The 18,093-nt window shown below is 40.6% G+C and overlaps 1 protein-coding gene across 2 annotated transcripts in view; it reads left to right on the forward strand.

Annotated features, from left to right (window-relative positions):
- Window positions 1–14,250, forward strand: part of LMNTD1 (lamin tail domain containing 1) — a 2,112,860-nt gene extending 2,098,610 nt beyond the window's left edge. For both annotated transcript variants that reach the window (XM_069628478.1, XM_069628479.1), the window contains one exon: window positions 3,155–14,250. In XM_069628478.1, coding sequence (XP_069484579.1) covers window positions 3,155–3,276 — 122 coding nt within the window. In that variant the 3' untranslated portion in view covers window positions 3,277–14,250. The remainder of the gene's footprint in view (window positions 1–3,154) is intronic.
- The last annotated feature ends 3,843 nt before the right edge of the window (window positions 14,251–18,093 follow it).

The following is an 18,093-nucleotide window of genomic DNA, read 5'->3' on the forward strand; positions in this document are numbered from 1 at the left end:
CTTATAATAAATCACTTAATTCCGCCTTGGGCATGAGCCCTCCTTTTGCACTCATGGATTTCACCATCATTGGTTTCATTAAATGCCAATTCGTAGCTCTATTACACCTAGGGCAGAAGAATCCTTGGAACTTTGTACAAAGTACACAGAGCTATGCTAAAGAATCTACAGAAGGCCCGAGAGAACATCAAGATCTATGCAGATCAGAAACACGACAAGGCTCCATATAACACAGAGAGACATGGTTTGGCTCTCTGCGTGACCTTTACCTGCAAGGCTTACCTCTTCTAAATTCTCCCTGTTACTATGAACACTTTCAAATCCTAAAATGGATCAATCTAGTTGCTTATAAACTACAACTTCCAGCAATATAGGCACGCATTCTCCCGGTGTTCCACGTGTCTCTGTTGCAGTCCTACCTTCCCCGCTCAGGAAAAGCCAAGAAGCTTCCTCCACCTCTAGTCAAAGGAGCAAATCTCGAACACAAAGTGCAGCAAATCTGTGATTCCAGATTCTATAGAGGGAGACTTCAGCATTCTGTGTACTGGTACACTCCATGTGAAAGGTCTTGGGAACCCACTTCCAACATTCATGTCCCATGGTTGCTGAGGAAATTCCATCTGTTATTTCCATGTAAGCACAGAGCAGTCTGGTATGAAAGTGAGCATGACATCCCCTATCACTGCTGCCAGCCCACAACCTGGTCCCTCTGGCAATGCTGGGGGTGGTGTGGACCCAATCAAAGATGGTGCAGATCATGTTTCACTTACGTACACAATGTAATCACGCCAAGATGGCGCTGCACGCTCATTCCCGTAGAGAATTACGCATTTTAAGCCTGCAGTGCAAGTAAGATGATGCGTTGCAACACACTGTTGCTTTGATGCTCCTGTCTCTTTGTTTCTCCAGTCCTTGTTCCGTCTTGGTTCACTTCTGTTGTTTGTTCCTTACCTCCTGACTTCTCCCCTTCTTGGTCCTTTTTCCCCTTCCTCGCTCCTGTCGACTGCTCTTCTCAGTACTTCTGGCTCTATTCCCTCCTGGGCTTTTGCCCTTATCTTCAGTGCTCGTAAGGACTTCTGTACTGCCATTTTACCATGTGCGACTTCTGTTATTCTGCGTCCTGGTTCTACAGCCATCACCACAGCCTGATGTTTTTCCCCCTATGTTTTTTTTCTTTATTTGTGGATCTGAGCCCCTGGAGCAGCACCTACCGTCTGTTACTATCAGAGGTTGAGGTGGCTGCTCGTGGGGACCAGCCTTATCTCTCCTCTACAAGAGACTAGTTTCTTCCCAGGTAAAGCCAGTCGCTTATAGTTTACACTGTAGAATAATATTACTGAGTTCCTTAATATTTTGAGAGGGAGCAAAACCAAATAGAGGCCATCAATTGGTGTGTAGGAGGTTCTGTATTCGGAAGTTAAATGGACAAGGTTTGTTCAGAAGTAAGCATTTCCTCACCTAGAATGCAGATTTTCTCAGCAAAGAATGACACAATTGAATTGCAGAGAATCGGCCAAGGCTCAATCGACAGGGCAACAGATATCAGTGAAGATAACTTCTGGACAATCTAAAAAGCTTCTCTAGAGGAATTTGCTGCTTGCTGAATTATTTTGAAAAGAAGATTTTCTTTGCAGTGTGAATGGCTAATCTATAACCTCAAAATGCATAAATACAAGCAGTTTCGATACTTGCAACATATAAGTGCCTGAGTGTCACTGTGAGTGGTGAGTAACAGAGAAACTTGTATTGTGTTTCATCCAGTGGAGAGCCCAAGATTGATATTTGAAGTCAGCTCTGAGGGTCTGGTGATCTGCTGGTGTATGTGGTGGTAGGTGATAGGGTTAGACAAGTGAGTAGCAGCTTTTCTCTGTTCATGTGGTATGTTATTAGGGAGTTTGCTGCCATGTGTGCGTGTTGATTTGGCAAGTAGTTTAAGGTGGAGAAGGAGATGAAGATGTCAGTCACTTAGTGGAGATCGGGGAGGGGAATGTTTCTGATAACATTATTGATCAGGTGTTGTTGACATATTTTGTTGTCAATGCTGATGATAAAAGTTCCTTGATGTTGCATTTTTATTTAAGGGTGAAAGACAAACTGGGGGAATCAGGACCACGCACATGAGCTCAGTCCCAATAACACACATAAAATTATTAAGAGCCCTAAATGAGCATAAGGGATCCCCAGCTAAGCAAGGCAGAACAGCCTTAATTCAGTATTGTGTCTAGAAATGGCGGGGATCCTATTTTCAGGTTATCCCAGATGTTAATGCTCGCAAAAACAATAAACACATGTTCCAAATACTTCCTTTGGCTGTAAAAAATAGTAAGATGGGAAGGTATGGACCAAGATTTAGCCTTTTGCTAATGTGAACCTCATGAACTTGAAATTAAAACACATGTGCATCTTTTCCGTGCCAAATACTGTGAATCTTGTGGCTTTTGGTACTCTTGTTGGCAATTGTTATTCCTTGTTAGCTAATGATAGAAGAGTTTCCTGCCGTTGCGGAAATTAGAAGGATTAAAAGGAATTGAAAGCTGTCATTTTATAAATGTGGCAGCCCGAACATAGAGGCGTCTTAAATGTAAATGCAAATATATACGTCATTGGTTTATATAAATATGATTCATCTGTATTAAAGAAAATATTGTCTTTTTTATGTATGAACTTTGATTCGTTTGAATGGGTCTTTTTATTATAACGATATTATTCAATGATTGACATAAAAATGAATTGGACATTAGAATAGCAACTTGTCATTTCTAATGATGGAGATATTAAACTTTGTCATATTATTCAAGTGATGTATATACAAGCCTCTCCTGTATTGCTAATGTAGAGTTATTATTACCATCCTTACACTTGAATCTTTTCATAATGTCTAATTTTTCAGAGAAAAAAGTTCTGAATTACTCCCCTTTTCTATGTTTGTACTAGTTTCACGGTGAGCGTAACATTCTCAATATTTCACTGCAGTTTGACAAACTGAAGAAAACCAATGATGCAATATTCCAGTGGATACGACTTCTAACATAGGGTGTGTGGTTGTGTGTTGCATTTCGCATGCACACACCACTACTGCTCTGCTCTAAATGTTGATGTTATCTTCGTGCGTATATAATGTTTCTAAATTATATTTGTTTTACATTTTTTACAGCCCAATTCAAGAGGAGTGATGTACTTAGGCTCTACTGTGCCCTCCGGCTCTCCTCTACAGAAGTACTTCGCGAATTCATCCTACAATATCAGGCTACCGAGCCAGGCCTCCCTAACTCCTAGCATCTTCTCTAACATCTAATGCTAACCAAGGAATATATGTGCTTTATAATCTGAAGCAAAAGTCGACTATTTTTCTCTCATTCATATAGAAGCTATACCTTGGGTTAAGGCAACAGTCAGCTAAGAACGTCAGCATGCTCCTAATCAGTGGACATAGACAGCAGCAAAAAATACCATACAAATATAGGTAGACTGGATCCTCACTATCATAGAACTGGCATTTAGTCAGTTTCAGCTTTAGCTGCTTAATTGGACAAGAGAGTAGGCATTGCTCCACATACCCCCACCCCCTTGGTTGTTGCTCATGTTAATTGATACCAGGAATCACCAAAATCCCAGCTACAATTCAGCTTTTTGTAACTACTTATTTTTCAAAAATGAAATTACAACATGACCAGTCACATTGAAATACTATAATTCAATACATTTGGTTAAGTACATTTAAAAAATATAGTATTAAAGCACCATGAAACATTCATTTGAACATGATCTTTGAATGCCTTAAAACCGTTTTACTACACCAGAAATTGCAGGACACGGCACCATACTTGGCCCACACTATGTACTATCACTTATGAGTGCATGTGGGTTACTATGGTTTGTCTCTTTGTTGCCTGTACGTTTTCAAAGGAGTCTTTGCAAATACTGCCACAACCAGCTGCTAATTTGTTGCTTAGCTGATTAGTCCTTGGATCAAGTATGGTCAGTATGTTTATGTAGAGAGTTGAGGGCTTACCTTGGACATCCAGATGTATTATGTGGTCCCTGATTCAAATCCTAACAGGGCCAACTCTACCCTTCATACTTCTCAGGTCAATATGTTGGGGACCACTAGACTTGGTAGAAATAACACCATTGAGTTAATCAGAGAGCTAGACTAAACATATTTGTTTCAACCTCTGAATTCTACAGAAGGGGAAAATGAATAGAGAGATTTCTAACGAGCAGGAAGATGATTCCCTCTATTTCATTTCTACATGTACTATGTTACATTGATGCAAAAAATGAGAGAGATACAGTACTTCTAGCTTTTTCATCTGCTGCAAATTATTAATTTTCCTTAATTAACTAGCTAATCTTTTATAACATGCCTAAAACTGGAGATCAGTCTCTAAGCACAAGCACGGGACCATGGCGGGACCAGGATTCAAACTTGTGTTGCTCTCCATTGTCTTGCTTCCAATTCAAACGCATTTCCCCTGAGCTATCCTCCTGGCCCCTTATGTATGTAAATGCCTTTGTCAACATACCGTTCTACTTAACACTCTACCAGCTGCCTTCCTAGATACATAAGATTTCTGGTGTGAATTTGGTAATTTTCCAATGTACTGTTTGTATTTGGTTTTTATCATTCAGGCAGGACATGTGGTCTTCATAATGGGATACAATGCTCCTTGCGAGGTATCACAAATTATTTACAAAGTGCTAACACAAGTTCTTTATTTGTGCAAGTTTAACCTCTCTTCCAATCTGCCCTGCACTCAGCAATATGACTACTTATTTTGTCCTTTTCCCTACCTTCCATTCTTCCCCTGGGTTCCTGATCCTCAACTGCTTGCTTATAGCCATGACTGAATCGAGTTAGTGCTGACACTCAAAATTATCTTAAATCCTTCATGATATTTTCCATGTGGTCTCAGCCGTCAACTTTTCTACAGATCATCATTGCATATGAAATTCATCTTACCTTTTCTCCAGTCCCTCTGCAAAATCACTGATAAAGACTTTGAAAAGAATGGGTCCCTGTTCTATAGGATTTGTTTAAATTAATGCATTTTAAGAAACATGGTAAATTGATGCATGGTTAAGCCAGGCTCTGTGTAGGACACAGTTTTGGTGACTTCAGCAGCTTTGGTCTTCCGCTGGCTCTACTATTCTCATTCCTGCTCTGTCTGGACTGCACATTGCACTGGGAATATCTGAGCCCCCAGTGCATGTATAGACCCATGCCATGCACAAAGTTTAGTTTTCCCGTGGAGGTCGTATTCCGATGAGAGCCCTGACTCAGATGCTGAGGGTGTTCAAAGTTCAAAGGTGGCAAAACTCTGCACTGCACTCTCAGGGCCTGGTTGAGCCCCAGAACATTGGTAGAGGAGTTGGCATTGGTTTCTTCGAATCATGAGAAAGAGTGGTCTTGTAGGTGTTGTAGGTACAATGACTCTACCGATTTCCACCTACGTGAACACTGTTGATACCCCACCCACTGAAGGAGGTGCTCTGAGCCTGCCTTGAGTGTTGATGGGACTAAGGTGTATGCCAGGGGTTAAAGACGGACCAGTAGGGTGTTGCAACAGTGCCCCCACACCTTCTCTAAAGCTTTTGCAGGTATGCCTTGCCTGCATGCAGGCCTGTCAGAGCCCGGTACCGGGACCTGCTTCTGGTTAGAGTGATGTGGCACCTTCTTGGCCTGCCCCAGTGGATCATCCTGCTCTCCCCCAGATCATAACTCTTCACTGGGGGAAAATGTATAGCCTCTGTGTGGCCCGCAGGGAGGCGACAGACCTACTCTCTATGTATCCTATCAGTTACACAGTTGAAACAACAAAAGGCTAGAGGCTGTCAGTTGGCTGTGGTGGGTTGAAAGCAGGATGCTCTCTGACCTATCAGGTCCAAGGTTCAGCATATAATATTCTACCCATTGTCATGATTCCAGGTCCTTGATTTACCACCCACAATATCCTACGGACTAAGGTTCAAGAGTAACTAATCACCTTCTTGAAATTGGCTGCTTGAAGTGGCCAGGTGGTGATCTCCCCGGTGGTCAAGACTTCTTCTAGTTTCAATCGGCAGTATATCACTCTTACTTTGTGACAAGCATGTCCTACCTATCCTGTCATTCTGGAAATCAACACACCATGGCGGGTAAATCACAAATATCACAGAAGGGAGCGGACATTATGACACTTTTGGTGAAACAAGATCAACACAAGAATCCGGATCCCGCGACAGTTACCCATGTTTATGGATGTCCCTCCTTGACCGAATAAGCAGAGTTGCTGGCTGCTAAGAAATGTACAATTTTAAGTCTGAAATTGGACAGAAAGTTTCTTATTTGGTTAGGCCAGTGGCATACATGGAGGGGAGGATAGATGTGGAAAATTCAGTTTGTGAACTGAACTTCCTAACAGGATAGAGGTTTTAGAATCAAACTACTCCTCTCTGAAACTTAAGTTAGAGGAAGCTGAGAACAGGCATAGGTGCAATGTGATCTACAGTGTGCCTAAACACATACTATAAGTAGATTTTACCTTTGTCTAGATCCGTTTCCCCATATTTCGCACTGCATGAGTACTCACTCGTGTCGATTTTATCCAGAGGTAAACAGAACATAATTTCTAAGGCTAGGAACTCTCAGTCCATCCTGTTCAAGGATGCCCACATTAACCTCTACTCATACTTTTCTCCTTACATACTTCAGAAACATAGATCTTTTGGAAGTAACTAACTGGTTGCGGGAGAGGAACATCAAATACTGATGGGAGATTTCCCTGTGTCTTACTCTTGCAGCCTTCGGATCCACAATGGTTGACTTCTTCCCCACGGGAGACACACCCAACTATTCATCCAGAAATCCCAAGATGACTCTGCTTTTGATTACTCAGCTAATGATCATGCCACAGGCCCAAAAAGCTATGCACAAGGAAGTAGATCTCTAATAGGAAGAAGAAGGCCTGAAAGAAACACGAATGGGTCCTCATCTCATCAAACCATGATCATATGATAAGAAAGCATAGATGGTATAATATTTCACCAGCCAAAGTTTGACTTGTTTTGGCTCTATTTTCTTTATCGTTGGTCGTAAGCATGTAAAATGATGAGATTATTTATTCCTCTTTCTTTCATTGGTCACTATCCTTTTGGTTGGTTAACTCTTGACTTTGGCTATGCTCTGCTGTGTATGCATGATCCATAAGTATTTGCTATGCTTTATCTAGATGTTGCTGTTGTTTGGGAAGGTGGGGGCAGTAGAGATGTGGGGGTAGTCCTGACCAGACCAGAATCACCTCTAGCGTTCAGAAGGAGTCCCAATTTATGGGAATTTTTCTTTTGATCAGAGGGTGTAGCAGGATTTTTGTTGGGATTATTACAGGTTTGACTCCAATCATGACATAATTTGTACATACAGAGTATTGTTTGATGAGGGATGTCAGCTCTCACACAGTAGTCTCATGAATATGGCCTTAACCTAAAAACAGTCCTAATAGCTGATCTTTGCATGAACAAGCTGAATGTCGAGGGCCCCAATTACCCATTTAAGTGAAAAGGACAGGGGTACTGCGATAGAGCCGCTCCACGAGACACACCACTCTCTGCATGATGAACATAAGTTACGTCATAGGGGCTTGTCCAAGCAGTTCTTTGCCTTGTGGGGAGCAAACAAACATTGTGAAGCCATTTTGTTTGAGAGAGATGTCCCTTTTGTTGAGAATGATAATGTGGTTGATCCTGACGGCAGACTTTCACTTATGAGGGAATTCATTTTTGGGGACTTAATTGCCCTGATTTCCATCTACTGCCTGAAAGTGAAGCAGGGCACGTTCGTTCTTAGGTTTCTATCTCTGGCGACTAACTGTATAGCTGGAGAAATTGTCACATTGTTCCGGACTCGGTTGTTGATATAACTCTTCTCCCTTCACTGTAGCATTTCAGTATTCTTTGCTCTCGCAAGAAGTCTCCAGGAGTTGGGCGTAGTTGAGTTTTGGCATTTATTAAACCCTGCACGGAGGGACTACACTTCTTTTTCGTATGTCCACGGGGATTTCTCTACAAGAGATCTCTTTTAATCTTGTTGTCCTGTGTCACTTACATTTCCAATCAGAATGTGGCCTTTGAGTTTTCTTTGATCATTGTCTATTCTTGATTTTCCTCAAATTTTACCACATAACGGCCACAAGTAAACCACCCTGGAGACCGATTACCGGAACTTACAATATCAAACAGCGCAGGTTGATATTGCAGTGGCAATAATGCATTGATTTCAGGAAAACCTTTCTGCTGAAGTCAAATTAAGCATGGTCTGGGATGGGTTGAAAGCAGTTTTGAGGGACGTATTCATAAGCCAGGCCACAGCTTACATCATGTCAAGAGCATCAGGAAGGATCCAACTAGAACAAAAAGTCTGTGAGAACAAAATCCCAAAACAAAGTGCTTGTTGACATCCCAATGAGAATTTTGTCTGCCAATGTCAAAGTTAGAATTCCTGGAGGTCAATACGATCACATACAATTTCCTGAAAAGCAAAAAATATTAAAATTGGGAAACAAAGCCAATGGTTTTCTACCTCAAAGGCTTAAGCAGCTATCAATGAGAAATAATATCCCAAATCTAACTGATTCACAGAGGGCATCAACCATAGACAAGGTACAAAGTTGATATACTTACTACATTCTTTGGTTCCCTCATGAACGGCGATGGTGTTGACCCTACTTTCTGAGAATATTATTTGGAGTCTGCTCTGTTATCTTAATGTGAGGAATCTGTTTGCGCTGAATCTCGAGGCTCCTATCCCAAGTGAAGCAATTGAACATGCTGTTTCTTCTTTACAACTCTCCAAAGTACTGGGTCCAGACGGGTTTGTCCCACTTTGCTGCAAATCATTCAAGTCACCCTCTCTTGAACACCCAACGGTCCTCAACAATACCTTTCTCGGGACCAACTGTCTTTTTCCCTCAATGGCTAAGTCAGCCATGATTCTGTCTTGAAACCTCACAAAGCAGCTTCAGAATGTGAGTCTTACCGTTCTATCGCTTGGTACCGTCCCATTGCTTTACTCACTAAGGATGTTAAATTGTACTCTAAAGTTCTTGCCAACCATAGCATGGTACTCCCTTCATTTGTGGGTCCTCAGCAGACTAGGTTTATTCTACAGCAATTCCCATTTTAACATTAGATAGGTAATCAACCTGAATGCTAGGGGCGAGGCTTTGGTGAATCTCATCACCATTCATTCCATCAATTCTAATAAGGCCCTTCACAGGGTGGATTTAGGATTTATGTTTCACTCTTTTAACTTCTTTTGCTTCTGTTCAACATTTGTGGGTTTTGTTTGGGATAACTTCCATAGCACCCTTACTAGAATCCAGGATTATTATTATTTATTTGTAACATGTCGCACGGAGGCCTCAGTGCAGTTAATACATCCTACATGGATAACATTTTTAGGGATGCCCTCTTTTTTCCCTGCTCGTCACTAAGGTAATGGAGCCCTTCAATCGTAGGTTTTCACACTAGGGATAATATTCAGGGGATGATGTTCTGCTTTGCCTAAATAATTCCAGGGTAGCAATACCCGAAATTGTGGACAAACTGAAGGCTTCAAGGCTGCATAATACAATAATTCTAAGAGGCATAATATTTCAGAATTCCCTCACCTATTTCACACCAAAAGTAGTAGTATTATCGCTTCACCTGGGAGGGTGTTATCATGGATTAGCTGAATATTAAAATTCTATCCTATTTTATTAGATTGATTTAAACTCAATATCCCCCCTTGTTTGCCAGTATTATGTCGGACATGGACAGATGGAATAAGATGGAGATTTCAAGGTTGGGGTATATCTGTGTGGTAAACATTAATGTGTTTCCTTGAAATTTCTATGCATTGCTGGTTCCTACTGTTAAGATCCCAGACTCCTCCTTAGCTATGATGCAACTTACAATATTTACCTTCATCTGGACCAAAAAGATTCAGCAGATTCCAGGAAGAGTTATGATTAAGAGAACGTACCTTTGGGGCATTATTGCCTTGTAGCTCAGTTCTCACACTTGTTTGGTATGGCTCTTTCGTCCACATCATGTGGATGGAAATTGATCAAGGAGTTACAAACACTCTCCCTAGAATATTTTGTCTTTTTTGAACAAACTGAGGCCTGGACTGGGCCCCTTTTTCCTGGTTATTTGAAATCCAACATTGTGTCTCAGAATGGTACCCGGGCATCCATAAACTGGACCTGTGGGAACCTCAGTACTCTTTTAAAGCTGTTTAGATTTGGTATTCCCCTCAACTTTACAGAAGGTCAAGTGGCCTCAGTGAACTGAACACTTTAGGTATACATAACTTTGTCACTGGGCCTTGGACACTAGTTGCCACCCATCACCCCTTTTGAACATAATACAGTTTAGGGCCTTACTAACGCCCACATTTCAACATTATGTACATCTAGGATGGCGCATATCCGGCAACGAACCATACAGCTGAACTCATCTCACATTTACACATGCAGCAACATTTTCCCTAGCTCAGTGTTGGAAGAATAGTGAGGCTATGTTTTGACTGTATGGTGGGGGAAATGTGCAAGCAAGATCATTCTGATGAAATCACAGCATTATTATCTAACACTATGCCAAAGTAATTAACATTATTTCCCCCTATCATTACAAGGACAACATCCACCACACGTTAAACCCTGCTAGACTCCACCAATTGTATCCTATTTAGGCGTCCAGTACAGGTGGGTATGGAAGGAAGAAGGGGATCCATAAGAGGCAACAACATGGTGCTGATGTTACTAATGTGATGTGTCTTGGCACTTCATTTAGTGAAGCGAGCCCCACTATGTTTTGTGACTGATCCGAGTCTATAGCCCATTTGTATTGTATTTTGCTTTCATTATTGTTGAACTTTGAAAATCATTAAAATGTGAAAAAAACAAGGAAGATTAAATTGTTGTGTTATTTTACTTTTTAAGTAACTTCTATTTTACTTAGTCAAAAAAGCATTGTCAAAAGAGTTGTACATATTTTTAACAAGGTCACTTTCCTCTTTGCACATTTCTCTTGCATTTTTCCCTGTGGTTCTTTTGGTAAAGTCAAATGTTTAAATGGGGGATCTACCCCACAATCTAACGCCCCCACCAGCTCACCCTAATTATTGCAAAATAAAATTATTCTTTGACGATCTAAATACCATGAAAATCAATTCCAGTGGAATAATTGATAGTTACCTTGAAACCTAACTCAATTCACTAACCCCTTGGCTCTTTGTAGTTCATTAATTCTTAATCCAATTTTTCACTCTTAGATTCAATTTAGATGTTCTAATTCATTTACGGAAATATGTGGGTGAATATGTAAATATGTCCTCCTCCATCTTTCTCTTACTAAAATAAGACGAAAGGGCCTCATTAGGAGTTTACCAGTGCGAAATTAATATGTTGGTAATTGCATTTACCGGCACGTTTCTTCACCAATAAACTCCAGGTTTGTCGGTTGGGTGGCCGGAATTACCTCCAGCCAAGAGCTGGAAGTAATTCTGCCACCCCACCAGCATAAAGTGACGGTATTATCAGCACCGGTATTACCGGAAAATTCCCCCATAGAGTCCTATGGGACTCCATGGAATGGGCAGTAACTACCCTTACTGGCACTTATAATCTGCCTGTAATTCCTGCAGATCAAGTGCCAGTAACGGTAATTCCATTTACTTGGTTCTACCACCAAACTTGTAATGAGGCCCGTTTCGTGTAAAATACTGATTTGTTTTAGTACTTGCTCCCTTTTCAAAACATGTTTAAGATTATGTCATGTTTGCCAAGAAACACCTAGAGAAGCACCTACCCATGTAACAAAAATTCATTTTAGGAATAGCTGCAATGAATTGCCATTTGATCTCGTTATTGCACCTTATAGTCATTGTTATTGCTTACTAGGAGGATAGCTATAAAGAAAATGCAATGCAAGCTGTAAGAAATGCATGATGTGGCGTTGTGAACATTTGTGGAATCAATTTACAAAGAATGTGAGGAACTGCAGCAAGCTAATCTATGTCAAATCCTGCCATTTACCCAAGAGGTTGGTGTCTTCAGACCTGCTTACTCTCACAAAAGATCAACAGCCAACACTGGGGATGAAGATGTGAAACTTTTTAGAAGTAAACTCTCAGGTTTACGTTTTAAAAATAAATCCTTTAAATCTAAATGCTTTGCTATAATACTTCACTGTTGTTTTTACCTTTGTAACAAGCAAATGGAAGATCAGCATGTTATTTCTTTTTCACAGAAACAGGAACCAACCCTTAACACTGGTAATCTTTAAAAGAGTCTTCTGAATTAACAAAACTGCAAGGTTTTGTAAATCTATTTGTATATTTGTGAAGATTTGTTTGTATGTTCGGGGTTGGCTCCAGCCCCATGACAGTTGGTGGGCTGAAATGTTGGCCCAAGTTCAGCATACCAGTCTGGGGTGTACCGGTGATGGTGGAATTTGACCACCCCACCCATGCGCCCTGGACAGGGGTGGAGCTGGGTCCAGCCCTGTGCTATCAGTATACGCGATTTTTGGGAGATTGACAATTTTTGATTTTTCAGAAATGGGAAGTTAGGACACAATATAACATACATAAGGCTATAGCAGACACCCCACATGCATGTCAGCTGCGGACCCGGGCAACACCGGGTGGGTACTGCTAGTTGGACTATAGTTCATGGAGAAGTTTTTGCGTTCTCCTGTGTGACCTCTTTCATTTCACTTAGGTTACATTTAATGTATTTGTCCTTTAAATCAGAAAGTGGACAAATCTAAAAAGATCAATCTTATTGTGCATTTTTAGAATACGTAATAAAAGGTAAGATGGGGTCATAAATTATGGACCTGCGATTCGCAACATTTTTTGTAAACTATTCATTAATATTTCTCCTGTCTGAAATTATGTGTGACATTAGTCAGAATTCTCCAACAGAGTGCACATACTCCACAGTGGCTGCCATTTTATACATGTACAATATTCAATGAGTACATTATACATCAGTGGTGGTGAGAAATTGATGGACATGCGATTTGCAAGAAAAATGTACAAAAATTCATTAATATCACCCTGTTAGGAATTATGCGTTAAATTAGTAGGAGTTCGCCAAGACCGTGTATTTACGCCACAGTCACTAAAAAAATGTGTGTGTACAAAATTCAATAAGTACAATATGCAAAAGTGGTGTTTAAAAATTGATTATGAACATTTTGTATTATGTTTTACTTTTTTCTCTTAACTAAAAACATGTTTTAATACATTAGGTCTCTTTCATATTTTGAAAATCACAATAGTTGGAGAATGTGTGTACCAGGTAAACATGCTGTGTTAGCTTTTACCTTGTTCCCTTAACTACAATTAATTTTTGCATGTATTAGGCCACTTCCATACTTAGAAAATGACAATAGTTGCAGAGCGTTTGCCTACTTACTGTGCTACTTACATCCAAGTTTGCAGGTATCATTCCTACACTTAGGTGAATAGTCACCAACTGTACAAATGCGTGGGCATGGCCCAACACATTTGCATTGCCCAACTCTAGTCCCTAACCTGTTAACATCCACTTATGCAAATGTGGTAGTAAATTGTGCGCGCATAATCTACGCAAAAGCGTGTATTTTGACATTAAGCCCTTTATTCTTCCACATGCAAAATCCATCTTTTTTAAATCACTTTTAATTTATGCAAGCATAAATTATTAATTTGTTACCCCAATGTAAATCACACTTAATCCCGGAGAAACATTATTTTTATCCTTAGCATATTACATTGAGTAGACACCAAGCTTTTATATCCCACAGATTTTACACTTCTTTAGACCACAACTGGAGGCAACAGCTTCCCCGTCACAGCTGCCCAGTTGTGGAACTCCCTCCCACCCTCATTAAGGACGAACCAATCATACCCACATTTTAGAACAAATGTGATTAAGTGGCTTAAAGAAAATGACTGATAGCCCAGCCACACGACCCAGTTTACCTAGCAAACAAATTGGACTTTTTGACCTTCGTGCGCGACCCACACCTGCACTGCACTTGGACTACCTATTGTATTGAATATTCATTTGTAATGCATATGTATTACCTGCTGTATTCGTACTAGTCTGCATTTTTGCCTTTGTAACCTATGTAACTATAAGCAACTTGTAAGCCTAATGTATTCTTGTTCCCGTGCCCTGATACCTTTGGGTCTGGTACCCGCTACAAATAAATAAACAAACAAACTTCTCATTATGTGATAGTTCTGTGAAGCTGTCTCCTTTGGTGCTTTAAGAATGTACAGTTGTCCTGCAGAATGCAGGTCTAATCCACTGTGCCAGTGATTTTCTTGAAAAACAAGATATTTAACAGGTGAGTGGAACAATGAACATGTTACAGAAATGCATGCAAACTGAAAGTCAGAGGCTTGACTCAAGTTTTAAAGTTTTAATGTCACTAAAATGATTGCCCAACATCAGTAAAAGTAGCACTGCTACAATCTTCGTGAAGCGCGTCGACACTCTGAGGGTGAGTGCCATGGGTTACACTAATAGAACTGAAATTAGCATTGATGTTACAAAACCTTTTGACAGAAATACATCAGTGTACAATCTTGATGCACCAGCTTCAAAATCAAGGAGGTCTTTGTATTCTATTGTACTTTTGATCCCACTACTCTAATTCACGGATAATATGAGATGATTGACCACAAATGCCAGCACTATACGAACTATGACTCAGGACTAAATTATAGACTGCAAACCAGAGCATCATGTTGTGTGTGTTTGTCTCAAAGTCAGCATGATGACAAATAACATTGTATGTAGTCTACTAGATCTCTAATGCTTGAAGGAAAGAACAGATGTTGTTATATTCAGGAGGAACAATGCTCTTTTCATCACAAAAGAACATACAGTAGATAAGAAACCAGATTTGACAGGAAGCAGTGAGCTTCTTACAATGGGGGTGAGTTTGAGGGCCATTCTAACCAGATTAGGGAGGGGAGTAAATGGAACAGTCACTGGGGCCAATACATAAGTGGACATACAAAGATTAAGGCCAACCAACATTGCACATTTTTAATTGCAGGTAGACGGTATGGCCAGCTGTGCTTGAGATGTGACCATGATGGGTGAAGTGCTAGAGAGGAGGCATAGGATGTGAGGCACAGAGGGTGGTTAGAGGCAAGGGAAACATGTTAGCCAGCAGAAAGATGAGAAGGTAGGTTAAAAGGGTAATTTGGAGGCGAGGAGGTGGTAGGCTTGTAGTTTGGTTTTGAACAAATCCGTGTGAACAGTTTCTCGGATGTCCCGGAAAAGAGAACCATATCACCAGAACACTGGTCGCAATTCTCTGTTTCCCCGTGCAGGCATGCATAATTGTGAAATCCTGCTGCATCATCTACAAAGCACTGATGAAGACAACACCATAATTTCGGGCACTATAATGTATACCGGAGCACCAGGAGACAAACTACTGCCAGAATGGAATTTTGTAAACTCTTGAAAACATGGTTAGCTGGTTTGAACACTTTTTTCTTTTTGTCTCTTACCGTTAGCATTATGTTTCGTCTTCATTTTTTTGGTTTGATTTTGAGGATTTCGTATAATACTAATAATTTTGTTTGATTGTAATTAATGAAAAATCGAGGTTTATCTAACTTTATTCTGTGGTGAACCTCAGTGCCCTATTTATGCGTTATAGAAAACTACTACAAAATTGAAAGAAAGAAAATGAGAGGCAGGTTTTCTAATCTTATGCCCTAGACTATGGATCAACATCCTCCTCCAGAAAGAAGGTCGCTCCTTCTCTATTTTGATTCAGCAAGCAGTCATCAAGGCCCATCTTTTTAAAGAACCTCTACGCCTGGGCAGCTAAAAAAAGATGCTGGGCAAGCACTCACCTTGCCTGAAATACTCCAAACTATAAACCATTTTGTCTGGTGCCACTCAATTTAACTTTCTGTTTAAATAATTGTTTTCTCTTCCCACTTATTTGGTAAATGATCTCTGAATCATCTTCCTCCTTGCTGAAATACATGTAACATTGCTATTTACTATTCTGCTGCTCGTACAGTGCTGTAAAGTATTGTCACTGGCTCAAGAATCGCCTCCAAAGTTTTTAGAAGGTAGAAGAGATTGAGTTCGGACAGCAAGATTTCACCTGCACTTGTCACGCTGAGATGTCACTGTCCCTAATATCATCTCCTTTTGGGAATGTCCATCATTCCTATGTTATGCCCAAGTAAACTGTCATGACTTTCTTTCAATTTCCCATCCCTACGATTAGGGCCGTGGAAGCTGCTGATGTGCCTTCTATCAGTCGAAACATCTCTCCAACGGAGGCATACAGAGCTGCAACATTCTTTCCTTTGATGTCTGCACTGCCACCTCAAAACTTAACCTGGTCCTCCTCTCGTACTCTTCTAACATATAATGTACTGGGTGCTACGCTAACCCTACTTATTGTACGGTAAAGCATCAACCACCTTTCCTTGCACCCTTCAGCTAAACAACTTGCATTTCCATGGAAATCCAAGGTTCCGTGTTACTAGAACCGATGCACAATCTTTTCTATTAGAAATTGTAGCATACCCATTCTATCGAATCTTTTCCTGCACTATTTGGCCTGGGTGCTGAGCAGCTGGAAGTGACATATCCTTTGGCAACTGTTTACTGCATTGTTCAAATACACCCGTCTGAACTACCATATTTGTGCTTGCTCCAGGCCCATTTATTAAAAAAGCTGAGCTGTTGGAATACAGTGTAGATCTCAACGACCCATACCACCTGTGGGTATGGCGGGTATAAACCTTAATAAATCTACATTATCGATGATCTTTCGACTAATGGCGCTCAGCCACATCAGGTTGGGGCCTTGATGCCCCTGCTTACAGTTGCAACTCCTTACAGCAGGTGAGTGTGTTTCTCCATACACACACTACCTCACAAATTATTTAAATCTAGTGGCATTAGGCACTGCCTCCATATGGATGTGTGCATGCAGCAATCTCAGGCCTGACTATGATGGAATCTTGGCGGATGTAATAATTGTGCCTGCCCCGGCAATTTATTAAGTATACTAGTTTACATGTTTTACGTGCAGCCAAGACATACAAAATGTCAACGGGCACAGAAATATCACGAATTAGCCTATAAGCGATGAACAGGCAAAATCTTTATACCAAGACTTTCAAGTGGCAGCAGAATATCATCCCACCCCGTTGACAAGGCCAAACCAACCCACGCTCCAGCTCCACACCTGTTATAGTTCCCCAGTGGCTCAACCTCACACGACCCTACGAAATATCCAGCTGGTAGTTTCTCCTCCTATATGAAATAATAGGTTATTTCATAGTTTGCCCTAGCCGTGTTAGACAGAATCCTGTGCTGTTCCCTTAGGGAGCACTACAGAAGATTAAGACTACAGGTATGAGCAATACATCCACTTTGGTATCAGTCTGTACAACAAAGATTTAGTTGGTAGCTGTGGCTAAGCAGTCAGACTTAGCTCAAGAGGGAGATGAGCAGTATTCAGGGTTTACACAATAGGGATATAATACCTTGGCACAAGGAAACACTGACCAAAGCTTTGTATTAAAAAGAATATATATATTTATTTTACACACTTCTAAGTTAACACATTAATGACAGTTATTAAAGCAAGTTAAAATCAGTCAAGAAAAGTATACACAACTCCCTAATTAAATTGTAGACAAGTTTGAGCAAGAGTGAAAACTGAACAAAACGGCACAGTGAAAACCAAACACAAATGGCACTTTAGCAATTTCTCACAAGGAAGGGAAAGCACAAGTTATGCAGGAATATATTCGTAGACACCCTTCCAACACTTCCCATAAGTTTGTGAACAAGTTTAGTCAAGGCAGTACTTTAGCATGTATAATACCTAAATGAAAACCGAGCAAAATGGCACTTCACAAGTTTTAAAAGTGGGAAGGAAAAGGTGGTTATAAGAAGTAGGTGCACCAACACAGTTCTAGTTGAGAAGCACTCTAGAGAAGGCAGTTCTAACAAATTCAGCCAGAGTCAATAGGCCTGTGCCAGAGTCAGTGGTACAGGGCAAAGAGCCCAGGAGCAA

This window comes from Ambystoma mexicanum, chromosome 12, assembly GCF_040938575.1.
Source record: "Ambystoma mexicanum isolate Mex_15411 chromosome 12, UKY_AmexF1_1, whole genome shotgun sequence".
NCBI classification, from domain to species: domain Eukaryota; kingdom Metazoa; phylum Chordata; class Amphibia; order Caudata; family Ambystomatidae; genus Ambystoma; species Ambystoma mexicanum.